The sequence below is a fragment of the Macaca mulatta genome, chromosome X (assembly GCF_049350105.2).
Source record: "Macaca mulatta isolate MMU2019108-1 chromosome X, T2T-MMU8v2.0, whole genome shotgun sequence".
NCBI classification, from domain to species: Eukaryota; Metazoa; Chordata; class Mammalia; order Primates; family Cercopithecidae; genus Macaca; species Macaca mulatta.
Genome location: NC_133426.1, coordinates 136,862,366 through 136,877,417, shown reverse-complemented (window position 1 = coordinate 136,877,417; position 15,052 = coordinate 136,862,366). Strand labels below are relative to the sequence as shown.

The 15,052-nt window shown below is 43.5% G+C and overlaps 1 protein-coding gene across 1 annotated transcript; it reads right to left on the bottom strand.

Annotated features, from left to right (window-relative positions):
* Positions 1 to 1,434: 1,434 nt before the first annotated feature.
* Positions 1,435 to 12,554, bottom strand: RBMX2 (RNA binding motif protein X-linked 2). Its single transcript, NM_001266848.1, has 6 exons — positions 12,535 to 12,554; positions 12,208 to 12,323; positions 10,704 to 10,755; positions 5,452 to 5,581; positions 3,283 to 3,460; positions 1,435 to 2,422 (listed from the first exon to the last, which is right to left on the bottom strand). The coding sequence occupies exons 1-6, from the start codon at positions 12,537 to 12,539 to the stop codon at positions 1,935 to 1,937; spliced, it is 969 nt and encodes a 322-aa protein (NP_001253777.1). The 5' UTR covers positions 12,540 to 12,554; the 3' UTR covers positions 1,435 to 1,934.
* Between the last annotated feature and the right edge of the window lie 2,498 nt (positions 12,555 to 15,052).

Genomic DNA, 15,052 nt, shown 5'->3' with positions numbered 1-15,052 from the left:
TGGAGGCCAAGAGGCAATAGCATGAACAGCTTACAACGACTGATGTAGCAGGGCTCCTGACAGGTGACTCTGGCTCAACTCACTTTGGTCTAGCTGAAATCGTCTTAGAACTGCACAAGACTTTTCCTACCTACCCTTCCTTCCTATTTCTTCTCCAGAGGTTAGATCTATATCATAGTCTGACAGCTTTCCCAGACTCCTCGACCCTCCCCCATGACATCCCCCACAAACTCTCCCAAACTCTCCTGCATGTCTAACCAAGGGTCCAAATTAACACACAGGGAAGTCCAACTTAGTGCACTCACTATTAAAGCTCTGGTCTTTCACTTTGCAGGGTCAGAAATCTGACCTTTAATAATTTACCAGGGAGTATTTATTAAAGGTCCTGTGACCTAGTACCTACCAAACTTGTTAAGAGACAGATAAAGCAGAAAGCTAAAAGTCAAAATAAGAAGGAAGTGCCAGGCAGACCAGAAAGACAGACAATGAAGCTCACAAAGGGTTCCCATACCAGCAACAGTGGCTACTTGAAAAAAGGACAAAGGCTAAAAGGTAGCCTGGTATGTCTGGAACACAAAAAGGAAGCTGACTAGTCAAAAATTAGAAACAACCCACATGTCTACCCACTGAGGAGTACATAAACAAAATGTGCTCTATCAATACAATGAGATATGATACAGCCATAAAAAGGAATGAAGTACTGATACATGTTACAACGTGGAGGACCTCAAAAACACTACATTAGACCGGGTGCAGTGGCACACGCCTGTAATCCCAGAACTTTGGGAGGCCAAGGCAGGTGATCACTTGAGGTCAGGAACTCAAGACCAGCCTGGCCAACATGGTGAAACCCCATCTCTACTAAAATACAAAAATAAAACCCCATCTCTACTAAAATACAAAAATAAGCAAGGTGTGGTGGTGCACGCCTGTAATCCCAGTTACTTGGGAGGCTGAGGCAGGAGAATGGCTTGAACCCAGGAGGCAAAGGTTGCAGCGAGCCGAGATTGCACCAATGCACTCCAGTCTGGGCGAGAGTGAGACTCCATCTCGAATTTAAAAAAATAAAAAATAAAAAAATAAAAAACCACTACACTAAATGAAAGAAGCCAGACACAAAAGGCCATTATTGTATAATTCCATTTTTATGAAAGATCCAGAATAGGCAAACTCATAAACAGGAAGTCGATTGGTGGTTGCTAGTGACAGGGAGGAGGGAGGAAATGCGGAGTTCTTGTTTAATGGGTACAGGGTTTCATTTTGGGATGATAAAAAATGTTTTGGAACTAGTCAGAGGCAATGGTTACACAACACTGTGGATGTTCAGTACCAAATACCACTGAATTGTTCCCTTTAAAATCGTTAACTTTATGTTATGTGAATTTCACCTCAATACAAATAATCAATACATTGCAAGGAAAAAATGTGGAAAGAGGCATATCAAACAAAAAAGTTTTAATGAAAAAGACAAGACGTTAAAAATTTCTGTAAACAGGAGGGTTTGGGCATGGAGCTGGCTGATTTTAAAAATTCTATCCCATTCGTTCACATCAAACTGTCCAAACCTAGTAACTGGAAATGTCCCAAGATGCTGGGCTGTAAACATCTAACACGAAGACTAGAATTCTAGAATTATCTGGTATTTTCCCTTTCCTAAAAATTCCATCTTCAACTGAGGTCTATGGGTTCAAGAGCCATATTTATGAACCAAAATTCAGGATACATACTCTGGTCCAGGGACAATGGATGGTGCGAAGAATATCCAGGATATCTAGCTGTTGAAACTGCAGCCCTCCCAATGACTCTAATACTCAAGGGATTAAAAGAATCCAGCCCCAGAAGTTTTAGATACAAAAATAGTAACAACCCAACTGAATTTGACTGCATTTAAAAAACATAATTATTTCCAAATCTACTGAGCAGCTGAACAGTCCTCAGTGACGCCTACGGTCACTGGGATTCGAAGATTCCCGCTCCCGGGAGCGCCGGGCCCTTTTATGCCTATGGGATTTATCTCGGCTCCTACTTCTACTTCTATGACTACGCCCTTCGGAACGCCCATTGTACCAGCTAGAATGTGTGTCTGAGCTCCGCCCTCTGTCCCTAATCCTGGTCTTTTCTTCTCTTGCCTCCCTCCTGCTTGAGGACTTGTGCTCGTGCTTGGGTTTCTCCTTCTTCAGGTCCCTCTCTAGGTCCTCTGCTCCACCAGAGTAGGCAGTCCTGGATTTGGGGAGCTTCTGCCCCTCCCTGGGCTCTGCCTTCTGAGCTCTCTCTGAGTTCTTGCTGCTGTGCTTCTTTGGGCCAGGGTCATCCTTTTCCTTTATTGTCTTGCATCTGGGTGATGAAGAGGATGGTTGCTCTGCCTGTACCTCTCGGTCGGCTTTCTCTTTTTCTTTCTTTTTTTTCTTTTTTTCCTTTTTGTCTGGAGGATAAAGGAAAGCAGCAGCAAATAAGAAAAGGTAAAAAAATAAAGAACTCCCTTAAAAAAAACAAAAGCACCTTTCTTTGCTGAATACATTACATCAAACACAGGCACTATAGTTCAAAAACATTCACGGCCGGGCGCGGTGGTTCACACCTGTAATCCCAGCACTTTGGGAGGCCGAGACGGGTGGATCACGAGGTCAGGAGATCGAGACCATCCTGGCTAACACGGTGAAACCCCATCTCTACTAAAAAAAAATACAAAAAAAATTAGCCAGGTGTGATGGCGAGTGCCTCTAGTCCCAGCTGCTCAGGAGGCTGAGGCAGGAGAATGGCGTGATCCCGGGAGGTGGAGCTTGCAGTGAGCCGAGATCGCGCCACTACACTCCAGTCTGGGCGACAGAGCAAGACTCTGTCTCAAAAAAAAAAAAATTCACATGCTAGGAGGCGAGGAATGTGCATAAAGAGAACAACCTTGGCAGCAGCATGAAGGGGCCACTGTCTAGGCCTCCAAGGAGAGTGCCTCGAGAAGCCAACTTGGATGTCTGTCACCCTTGATATGTCAAGTTGCTGTACAAGGTAATTCCCATCCTGAGTTACCTCTTCAAAGACCTTATCTCCAAATGCAGTGGCATTCTGAGGCACTGGGGGTTAGGATTTCACCATATTAACTTGGGGAGAGAGACAATTCTGCCCATAGCACCAGCCTTCCACTGATACTCCCCACTTTCCCAGTTAAACTATGCTTCCCCATACCTTCCCCTTTCACACTTGAGTTGATTCTCAACTATCAATGAATGCAAGGAAGAGCAGACATTAAGGCCATCCAGAATCTTCTCTTAGGTCTTAATGCTTTACCTTTTTTGTGCTTTTTTGTTGGTTTTTCATCTTCAGAGCTCTCAGACAAACTTGGTGAGGGGGTACGAGCCCCACAGCCCTTCTCCTGGAGCTGTCTGGTCACATCATCCATTTCTTCCGAGTCCTTAGGAGCCCGATAGTTAGACACATGATCCACTCGGATAGTTCTTCCTTTGATCTAAGCAAGACAGGCAACGCTTCAGTGAAGACGGCCCTCATACCAAACTGCCAACTATTTGAACACAAGCTACAGAGAACCATGATTTGAACTACATCCTTTACCTTCTTGCTAAATTCTGTCACTAAAGCAGACCTGCCCAACTGGTGTGTCATAGCATATACACCTAAATATTAATTTATACTAATATTTAGTTAATATAATTTTATTATTATAAAATATATAGTGCAGCCTCTCAGTGCAGCCAGGTGAGGCCTGGGGCAATTGTACCAGCAGCCTCATCACTTTACTCCAGGGCACCATGCAAATATCTTCATGTTCTGTATGTGCCATAAAATGAAAAAGACTAGGAAATACTACCTCAGAGCACAAGCATCAGGGAAGACTGAGATTTAGATGCATAATGAATTACCCTTGATCTGTAACCTAAGTTTACAGTGAAACATACCCTAGGAAGGTCTGGCAACTAGAAGGAATTCTTGAAATCTGGCTTAATGCTACAACTGCTTTCTCGACCCAGTAATTAGGAGGCAAAGTCAGACCAACAGTTTGGAGGGAGAAAGGAATCGAGAAAAAGGCACTTGCTTTTTTCTTCAGCCCTCACACCTTGCTCTAGCCCCACCATACTGGAACAATAGGCTCACACTGATTCTTGCACTACGAATCACAACTCTCCAGGTGAACAACAACAAAAAATTAACCCCTCTGGTCGGACGCAGTGGCTCACACCTGTAATCCCAGCACTCTGGGAGGTCGAGACGGGTGGATCACTTGAGGTCAGGAGTACGAGACCAGCCTGGCCAATATGGCAAAAATTTGCCGGGTGTGGTGGTGCACACCTATAATCCCAGCTACTCAGGAGGCTGAGACAGGAGAATCACTGGAACCCAGGTGACAGAGGTTGCAGTGATCCAAGGCCACGCCACTGCACTCCAACCAGGACAACAGAGTGAGACCCTGTCCCCCTCCCCCCGCCCCCCAAAAAATTAACACCTCACTTAAAATAAAAACATTCTATTTTTAGGCAGATACAGACTTACTCTCTAGGCAAAGCCATTCAAAATTTAAAGTTTGGCTTTTATTGTTCCAATACAAGAGCAGATTTTTATTTTTACCTTGAAGCCTGAGCGGCTTCTGTTATGTATCCTCTTCTCCATTTTGAAACACTTTGGAAAACCTTCCTTTTACAATGACGCCCTCTGACTGCTGGCTTCCTTAAACATCAAGCCTAGAACCTTGTTCCACTCTGTTCTATAATCTCCAGCTATCCCATACTCGTGAATCAGTGACAAACTCTCCAACTCAAGCCTCCCCACACCAACTCTGTGACACTGTTCATTTCAACTGCAGCTTTTTTCCTAAATGAGTGCAGCAACCACATGGAGCATCAATACGCCTGACTTGCCCTATCTCCTTCTAAGAACTCAGTGCCTCACTTACGACAGTGGAAATAAGAGGGATCTGGGGGGAGAAAATTTCAGGATGAAATTACTTTTGTAGAATCTGTCATCGGATTTTAACTAGAGAATTTCTAGAGCCCAATATGCTAGGTCACTGGAGATACATGACAGGCATACATGGGTATGTCCTAGATTATGAGGCCATGTTGAAGCCCAAAACTCCCAACACAGGACAATATGGAAGAGCAATGTTTGCTAGTCTCTTCATCCTCCAGTGCACCAGAAATGATAGTAGACAGTAAAAAAAGAAAGGTGAAAAACAGAGGCCTGGATGAGAGGCAGGCCTGGTGCCTATGCTCCTGGGGAGATGGTTTGTTTACAGATGGGGAAAAGAAGCAAGTACTGCAGGGCCACGAGCCAACAGAATTATTTCCTGGAATCTCTTCTTGACCAGCGTCTCCACATCTCTGCAGCCCCCGCAACAAACCAAGCTGACAAGTGCTGCCCTTGTGTCTGTGGGAATCAGGTAGAAAAAGAAACACCTATACATGGGAAAAAAGTCCAACCAATCTGCTTAATAAGCACACTCACCTTGATCCCATTAAAATTGTCGACGGCCAGAATTGTGCTCCTCTGGTCTTCATAGCAGAGGAAACAGAACCCTTTGGATTTCCCAGTTTTCTTGTCCCGCACGAGATTAATGTTAACAATCTCGCCATATCTATTTATTTTATAAAAGAGTAAGACATTATTGACTTAAAAGGCAAAAACATGCAGATAAGGTAATAAAACAAAATTCAAATAACATAGTGTGTACAAGAGATACATCTAGAACAGGATGACACAGAAAGGTTGCAAAGAAAAAGTCAGACAAGTACAGGAACACCCAATTAAAAGTGGGTGGCAATATCCAGAGCAAAAACTAATTCAAGGCCAAAATAAAAATATCACATGAGACTAAGATTATTTTACACTGAAAAAGGCCTAAATACACAATAAAGGTATACATCAGGAAAACTCTGAGTCAATTAAGAAATCAAACATTTTAATTAAAAAAAGCTATTAGAAATGCAAAGAGAAACTAAGAGAGAAAGTTATGGGAGAATTTAACACATCACTTTGAAGTTTATCACGCATAAAGTGGACAGAAATAAAATAAAATCAGATGAATTAATACACATAATTATACTAACAAATATTAATGTAGGACTATTAGATACATAGATATCTTTGAATACTACAAGATGACATTTTCAAGAATCCATGAAGCATGTATTAAAATTGACTATGGATTAGGTCTCAATGTAAACCTCAATAATTATACCAAAAAAAAACAGAACAGACCATGTTTCCAATTATAATGTTATAAAGCTGGAAATGATATTGTAAATAAAAAACACATTATCTAACTAGAACTTGAAAGCTACTCTCCTAACAACTGCATGAAAGAGAAAATGAAGCAAAAAAAAAAAAAAAAAAAAATCAATGGTAGACTATTTAGAAAATAGCAAAAATGAGAAAAATATATACCAAAACTTATGAAATGTGGCTAACGTCATACTCAGGAAAATTTGTAACATTAAAAGACTTTTATTGTGAAAACAAAGGATGAACATAAAGGAAGAAAGCAAACCTAATGAAAGCAGATGGGAGTTAATATAGATAAAAGCAGAAATTAGGCTAGGCATGGTGGCTCATGCCTGTAATCTTAGCATTTTGGGAGGCCAAGGTGGGAGGACTGTTTGAGGCCAGCAGTTCGAGACCAGCTGGGGCAACTGAACAATACCCTGTCTCTCAAACAAACAAACAAAAAGGCAGAATTAAATAGAAAAAAAAAAAAAAACGCCAGGCATGGTGGCTCACACCTGTAATACCAGCACTTTGGGAGGCAGGAGGATTGTTTGAGGCCAGTAGTTCGAGACCAGCCTGCACAACAGAACAAGATCTTGTCTCTTAAAAAAGCAAACAAACAAAAAGGAAGAATTAAATAGAAAAAAAAAACCAGGCACGGTGGCTCATGTGCATAATACCAGCACTTTGGGAGGCCGAGGCCATAGGATCACTTGATGCCAGGAGTTTGAGACCAGCCTGGACAATACAGCAAGACCCCTGTCTCTACAAAAAAAAAAAAATTGTTTTAAATTAGCCAGGCATAGTGTACACCTGTAGTCCCAGCCATTCAGGAGGGTACATGGGGAGGATCACTTGAGCCCAGGAGTTAGAGGCTGCAGTGAGCTAGGATCATGCCACTGCACTCCAACCTGAGCAAGAGAGTGAGACCCTGTCTCAAAAAAAGAAAAAACGTTAGGAAAAAAAAGACTACCTTACTCCTTACAAAAAGATAAATTCCAGATAAGTTAGAGGTTTATAAATTTAAAAATAAAGTCATAAAAATAAAATAGGAATTGATAGATGTTACATGATCACATACACACACTTCAGCCCAAAATCTAGCATCCTACTTAATGAGAAATACTAGAGCCAATTCAACTAAGTTTAGGAACTATTTAATACTAAATTGGAGGTATAGGCCAATGCAGTTAGATAAAACAGATACAATAAATGAAAAGAGGAAGTAACACTACCTTTTTGTAGATTACATATGACAGTTGCCCAAGAGCTCAAGGCTACAGTGAGCTATAGTCTTAACACTGCACTCCAGTGTGGGTGTCAGAGCAGGGCCCTGTCTCAGAACAATCAATTAAATTAAAATGCTAACAGCTGGGGGATCTGGGTGAAGGAGATACAGATATTCTTTATATCATTTTATAATGTTCCTGTATTAAGCCTGAAATTATTTCAAAACAAGAATTGAAACAAAAAAGAATACAGGCACTGGCTTGAAGGAACTCATGTTGACCCTCAAATAGGGAAAATTTGAGCATCAAGAAAGAATAATGATAAGTATAACATATCAAATTAAGAAAAAGTAAGTCCATAGTACAGGCTGAGCATCCCTAATCTGCAAATCCAAAATTCAAAATGCTCCAAAGTCTGAAACATTTTGAGCACCAACATGATGTCACAAATGGAAAATTCCATATCTGACACCTTTAATTTCTGATGGTTCAATGTACACGAACTTTCACACACAAAATTATTGAAAACATTGTATAAAATTACCCTCAGTCTATGTGTGCAAGTTGTATATGAAACATAAATGAATTCTGTGTTTAGATCTGGGTCCCAGCCCCAAGAGAGCTCATGACGTTTATGCAAATTGGAAACACTTCTGGTCCTTTGGTCCCAAGCGTTTTGTTTTTCTTTTCTTTTCTTTTCTTTTTTTTTTGGAGACAGAATCTCACTCTGTCGCCCAGGCTGGAGTGCAGTGGTGCTATCTTGGCTCACTGCAACCTCCACCTTCCCAATTCAAGTGATTCTCCTGCCTTGGCCTCCAGAGTAGCTGGGACTACAGGCACCCACCACCACACCTGGCTAATGTTTTGTATGTTAGTAGAGATGGGGTTTCACCACGTGGCCCAGGCTGGTCTCACTCCTGAGCTCAGGAAATCCACCTGCCTCGGCCTCCCAATGTGCTAGGATTACAGGCATGAGCCACCGCGCCCAGCCCCAAGCATTTTGGATAAGGGATATTCAACCTGTAATACAATACACAACAAAGTGCTAGAGCAAAGAGTTAATATCCTTCATACATGAAGGGCTCATGTAAAATCAACAAGAAAATAAGGAAAATACTTGTAGAAAAAAGTTGGCAAGGGTATGAATAGACAATTTACAAAGAAAAAGAATAATGGGCTGCAAATCTAGAAACAGATGTTCAACCTCACTGATGATGAAATAAAGGCAAAGCAAAGTAATAATGAGAAGCCCTTTGGCAAATATTTTTTAAAATCGCCACTGTTAATCAGGATTCAGAAAAATGGGCATTCTAGTGAGTGTGGAAATTGGTACAACCTTTTGGAGAGCAATTTGGCAATGTTTATAAAACATCTTTAAAATGCTAACATATTGATCCATATTCCTCTTTCACTAAAGAGACCATGAGGGATGCATACAAAAATGTATATACTATAATGCACACTGCAGTATAATTCATAATAGCAAACCACTGGAAATAACATCCAGCATTTTTTTAAAAATGATAAAGAGATATGCCAAAACATTAAGGTTTTCCTTAAGAGTGTGTTCTATTTTCTTCTTTATACTTTATTTTGCCAAATGTTCTATAATGACTATATATTACCTTCAAAATAAGAAACAAAGTAGATTTCTTTTTTTTTTTCTTTTCTTTTTTTTTTTTTTTGAGATGGGGGAATCTTGCTTTGTCCCCCAGGCTAGAGTGCAATGGTGCAATCCTGGCTCACTGGAACCTCCACCTCCTGGATTCAAGCAATTCTCCTGCCTTAACTTCCCAAGTAGCTGGGATTACAGGCGCGCACCACCATGCCTGGCTAATTTTTGTATTTTTAGTAGAGATGGGGTTTCCCCATGTTGGCCATGCTGGTCTCAAACTCCTGACCTCAGGTGATCCGCCCACCTCAGCCTCCCAAAGTGCTAGGATTACAGGCGTGAGCCACCATGCCCAGCCAACAAAGCAGTTTTTTGAAAGGCACTGTTATCAGCGGCAATCTTCATGGAGAGCAACGTGTGTAACCAGAATAGAGAATAGAGAATTAGAATAAACAAACAAGCACACGTGCTAGCTGATCATCACTCAATGCAAGTAGAACTAAACAGCTCCAAGAGGGAAGGCTGAGTAGAAGTACACAAAGGGGTAGAAATTATAGGCTGCACCTGCTGTGAACCTTGCAACATCCACAAGTTGAAGGAAGCAATCTTTGTCCCTGCCAGGGCCCTCCACTCGTGTGGGTTGCCCAGGTTCTCTATCACAGCCTTCTTCTCACGGGTATTGCCCAATTCCTTTCCCATGGCTTGCTGCCCCATAAGTGGCCCAACCACTCAGCCAGGGCCCTCTGTCCATGGATGGCCCTACCATCCTGCCATAGCAATCCCTCTGCCAGTGTATGCTACCTGTGTTTGCTTGGCCAGCCCCTTTTGCCATGGTCTGCTACCTGTACATGCTGTCCAACTTCTCTGAAACAGTACTATGCTCTGAAGGCCTACAAAACCCAAATGTAGTGGTCCTTTGCACCTGTGCCAAGATCCTCTGGCCCTGTGGACTAACTGTGCTGTTTACCTCTGGGGTTGCAGGCCAGCTGCCCAGCCCCTCTCCTACTAGCTGCTACTACCAGTATGAGCCACCAACACCCTCTCCCACCAAATGCTGCTGCCAACACCTCAGCAGAATGAAGAATATACAGATCTCCTATTCATTCTTGTTCCTCGTCAGGCTGTGATTCTCAGCCTCCAGGTAGAGATTGGCTTTGCTCACTAACCTTACATTCATTGAGAATCAAAGAAAGCAAACTACAACCTTCTTTCTGTTTTTCATCCCAATTCCTCTGTGGTTTGCCCCAGTCGTATGATGCCACACAGGCAAGGACCAGAAGGGCCCTGTGACCATGGGTTACCCCTAGTTTGCAAGAGCCCAAGGAGGCGTACCAATATGGAACCTTCCTGAGGGTTCCAGTCTGTTCCAGTCTAGGCCCAGGCTGAACAAACCTCAGTGAAAAACAACAGAAATAGACTAGAATCCCCAAGATGGCCTCCCAAATTAACAAACCTCTTGGATCTCCCACAGGAGAACATTCTAGAACCATGTCCTGGGACTGATCTAGACTAGAGCAGAAGCTCCAGCCCTCCCCATGCAGGGACGCCATTCAGCCTAGAGTGAAAATAAGTGGTTTTTGTGATGCCACAAAATGCATTACAGAAAAAAGTACTCTGTCGACTCAGGAGGCAGGAAATGAAAGGGGACTTACTGTGAGAACACACAGATGATGTCCCCTTCAGTCAGTTCATAAGGAAGCCCTCCTAGAAAAGAAAACCACATTTCAGTTCCACCAACATTTACCAAGTGTTTACTACGTACCATGCACTAGGCCAGGCACTAGGGGTGCAAACAGTAAGCAACAGGCCCTGCCCTTAAAGAAATCAAGTCTGGGCTGGGCACCATGGCTCACGCCTGTAATCCCAGCACTTTGGGAGGCCAAGGCGGGTGGATCACCTGAGGTCAGGAGTTCGAGACCAGCCTGGTCAACATGGCGAAACCCCGTCTCTACTAAAACTACAAAAAAAATTAGCCGGGCGAGGTGGCGGGCACCTGTAATCCCAGCTACTCAGGAGGCTTAAGCAGGAGACTCGCTTGAACCCAGGAGGCAGAGGTTGTAGTGAGCCGAGATCACGTCACTGCACTCCAGCCTGGACAACAAGAGTGAAACTCCAACTCAAAAAAAAAAAAAAAAAAAGAAAGAAAGAAATCAAGTCTGATGCAATGACAGAAGTACATGTAAGGTGCCAGTAGAACAGGAAAAGGAGTGACTAATTTTGAGTGGAAGTCAGTGTCACCACTAACAAAAGTAAACTGATCACTCAGTCCTCCTGGCACCCAAAATCCTATGGGCAAAGCAGATAGTTTCCATCACAAACCTCTGCTTCCACAAACATGTTGAATTCATCTGCTCATTACCCACAAATTTACAGCTATGATACAAAATTAGTCTACATATGTCATGATTAACCCCACCTACACATAGACAAAGGTTATAAAGACACTGTTAAGCATTTCCTAGGGAATAATTTCCCTTCCAAATGTTTCTTTCCTCATCTGTAAGATGGGGATATTAGCAGGTAACTCGCAAGACTGTTATAAGAGTTAAATAAAACGATGCATATAAAGTGCTTAGCACAACGTTTTTACAATAACCTCTTTGAAGCATCAAACTTGTACAATTACTGGTTGTGATATAAAGTGAATACAGTAATGGTAGTGTGGCCATGGTCAGAAAGCAGGAGCTAGAGGAGCAAAGTGAATTCTGCAAGGGAAGGGGAATGGGGGAGGGCGGTGGTAGCAATATGGGGCTGTGGCTAAGACCATGAGTTCTAGAAAGCTATAGTTCTGCCTGTTGCGGTTATTAGCTATGTGACCTTAAGGAAGTCCCTTAACTTCTCTGCACCCCAATTTCCTCAGCTGTAATAACGGGTCAGGGGGTGAGAGAGAAATAACAACAGTCCCTGAACCTTAGCACAGCAAATGGCAAACAGTAACTCTCATGAGCACTGATTTGGCTGGGAAGGAAAACTAAAAATGGGGCAGAAAAAAAAAAAAAAAAAAAAAAGATGGAACACGGATTCCCGGGCAGACAGCAGATGGATATAAAGGAGGGCAATGAATGTAAGCAGGAGTGAAGGGTGAAAATGCTGAAATAGTCGGACACCGAGCAGGAGAATCTTGGGAGCACTGCGGAAGAAAGATGTGCACCTCACCCAGGAAGATCCAGGCGCTGTCCTTGTACTCGGAGTGCCAGGACACTTTATCGGCCACCCCAAGCTGGACCTCTCGTTCATTCAGCTCGTTGATCAGCTTCACCTTAGTTAAAGGACTTCACGGTGGCGGGGGGGAGGGGAGGCAGAAAAGCAGACAAGTAAATGCTAACCGGCCGAAGCTGAAGAAGAGCAAAACAAGGGGACGAGCTGTGCTAGTCCCCGCGCCTCTCCCGCCCCTCGACCCCGCAGACGCTCTACCACCCCAGCCCCGGTAGACCACCCTCAGCGGCCCGCTGCTCGTTCCTCAAAAGGAAGCTGACGCCTTACTTCATCTCCGCGGGCTCGCGCTCAGCATTCAGGAATCAGCGCCCGGGAAAGGCAGCGCCACGCATGCGCGGCCCCGGCGCCGGTGGCTCGTCGAGTCGGTGACCTCGCGCCGGAAGAGCTGGGGCGTACCGGGGCGTGGCGCCTGCGCACTAGAAGCCTTCCGCGTTCTTTGCAGTTACCTCTTGTAGAAACGGTTTTTCTCTAATTTTTCGCTTTTTCTCCTCTGTGAAATGGGGTAAAGGCACGAGCCTGGGCTGTTGCAGGACCCCCAGCTCTTGAACGATATCGGAAACTGGTTAGATTAGCTATAAATATTTGCTGAATGAACGGAATAAGCAGCCTGATGTGGCGACTTTAGTCTCAGCCCTCGCTCCCAGTCCAGAGTCCCACTTGGACCTTCGCTCCTAGTCAGTTGCTCACGCACAGACCCATCAAAGCATCCCTGTCATGGCAGAAAAGTGAAGAAGATAGGTGAAAAGGTAAATCTTCTGTTGTTCTTATCCCAATACATAGGCAACAGACCAGTGTGCCTCTATAGGCTGAATTGAATACCTACAGATTTGCATGAGAGCCGCTGCACTTACTCTTTTCCATAGGCTCTCTCCTAGTTGAGCAGGAGACAGAAATTAATATTGTTAAATTAATAGCTAGCAAGTGAGCAGATGATGTACTGTATGATACTAGAGTATGTGCTAAGCAATTTACATGTATTGTCTCTCCACCCTCACAACAACCCAATGAAGCAGATAAAATTACAATTCCTGGCCGGGCGCAGCAGCTCATGCCTGTAATCCCAGCACTTTGGGAAGCTGAGGTAGGAGGATTGCTTGAACTCAGGAGTTTGAGACCAGCCTGGGCAACATAGCAGAACCTGTCTCTAAAATAAAGGAAAAAGGGGGGGGCCAGGTGTGGTGGCTCACACCTGTCATCCCAACACTTTGGGAGGCTAAGGCAGGTGGATCACCTGAGGTCAGGAGTTCAAGACCTACCCAGCCAACATGGTGAAACTCTGTCTCCTCTAAAAATACAAAAATTAGCTAGGCATGGTGGCACACGCCTGTAATCCCAGCTACTCGGGAGGCTGGGGCAGGAGAATCACTTGAACCTGGGAGGCAAAGGTTGCAGTGAGCTGAGATCGCACCACTGCACTCCACCCTGGGCAGCAGAGCGAGACTCCTTGTTTTAAAAAAAAAAGAAAGAGAAAGTAAAAGAAATTTCCACCCTCGTTTTGTAGAGGAAGAAATGAGGCTCAAATGAATAAATTAACTAGAAAGGTACTAGAGTACCTGCACCCAGTAGGTCAGGTTGATTCAATCAGTCCTTACTGAACATCTAGATTTGTCCTGTGCAGCTAAGGTCTGTAGACAGGAGTATCAGGGTGGGTCCTCTGCCCTCAAGGAGCTAATATTATAATTAAGGGGACAAGATATATTTGCCTGATAGATTTCAACCAGAAATATCTAGAAACCAGTGGAAGAGATGATTAACATATAATATGTGATTTAACCCATATTGACAGTTTGAATCCATTTTGCACATGTCCACATCAGTACCTGCTCTTGGACCATGATGTTCTAAAAGTAAAAGTCCAGAGCTGTGTGGCCTATCTCAGAGCACCAGATATTAGGTCCTTCATAAAAACATTTTGATGACGATACCAACTGTACCCTCAAGTGGCCCACCATGTAACCAATGTCCTGCCAAAAAGGAGAACAGAGCCTGCCCACCAATGACAGTTTCTCCTCATTCATTCTATGTCTGTTCCCCCTTCCCCATTCCAACCTAGCTATTCATTAACTTTGTAAAATTATCTTGGCAATGAAAGCTAAACAGTGACAGATTGCATATGGGGTTTATCTGCTCCTAGGAATCTCAGGTTGCTTAGTTGTGGGTTGAAGTAGCCACTGCAGAGTGATAAACTAGCATGCAGCATTATCTTGCTGACTCTTTCAAATGGCTGTGAAATGAGAGAGTTAAGACTATACCTGGGGATAAGTCATCAGTGTTCCAAGAGAAGCTGGAGCAAAAGAGTAGAATAAGACCAATTTAGATTGAGAACATGAGAAGGCTATTATTACTATGCAGCTGGTAGGTTCAGCAGAGCTATTCTGAAGGTGAGAGAGCTGAATATTGCTTCAGTTTTCCTGGAACTGAGAGGTTTCTGAGACTTCTGACCTTTGGAGCTAAAATTGGCAACCCCAGAACAAACCAGGATGGTTGATCACCCTAGGAGATCCTGAAGTAAATAATGAAGCAAGGAAGTCAGACTTTCCATAGATGTACTTGCAATTGACAGGAATTGGTAGGTAAGGTGATGCCTAGAGATATCCATAAGTATGAGTTGAAAAGAGGTGGGGATGCAGAGGACCCTCTGAACTTAACATCTGAAAGTAGAACCAGGGTTTGGCATCCAAGGTGGCTGTAAGTGATCTCCACCAGTAACATCCATTTAGCAAATATTCTATGCAGTATTTAGTTCTAGCTTCGGAGGGTAATGCTAAGGTAGTCAATGGCAGTC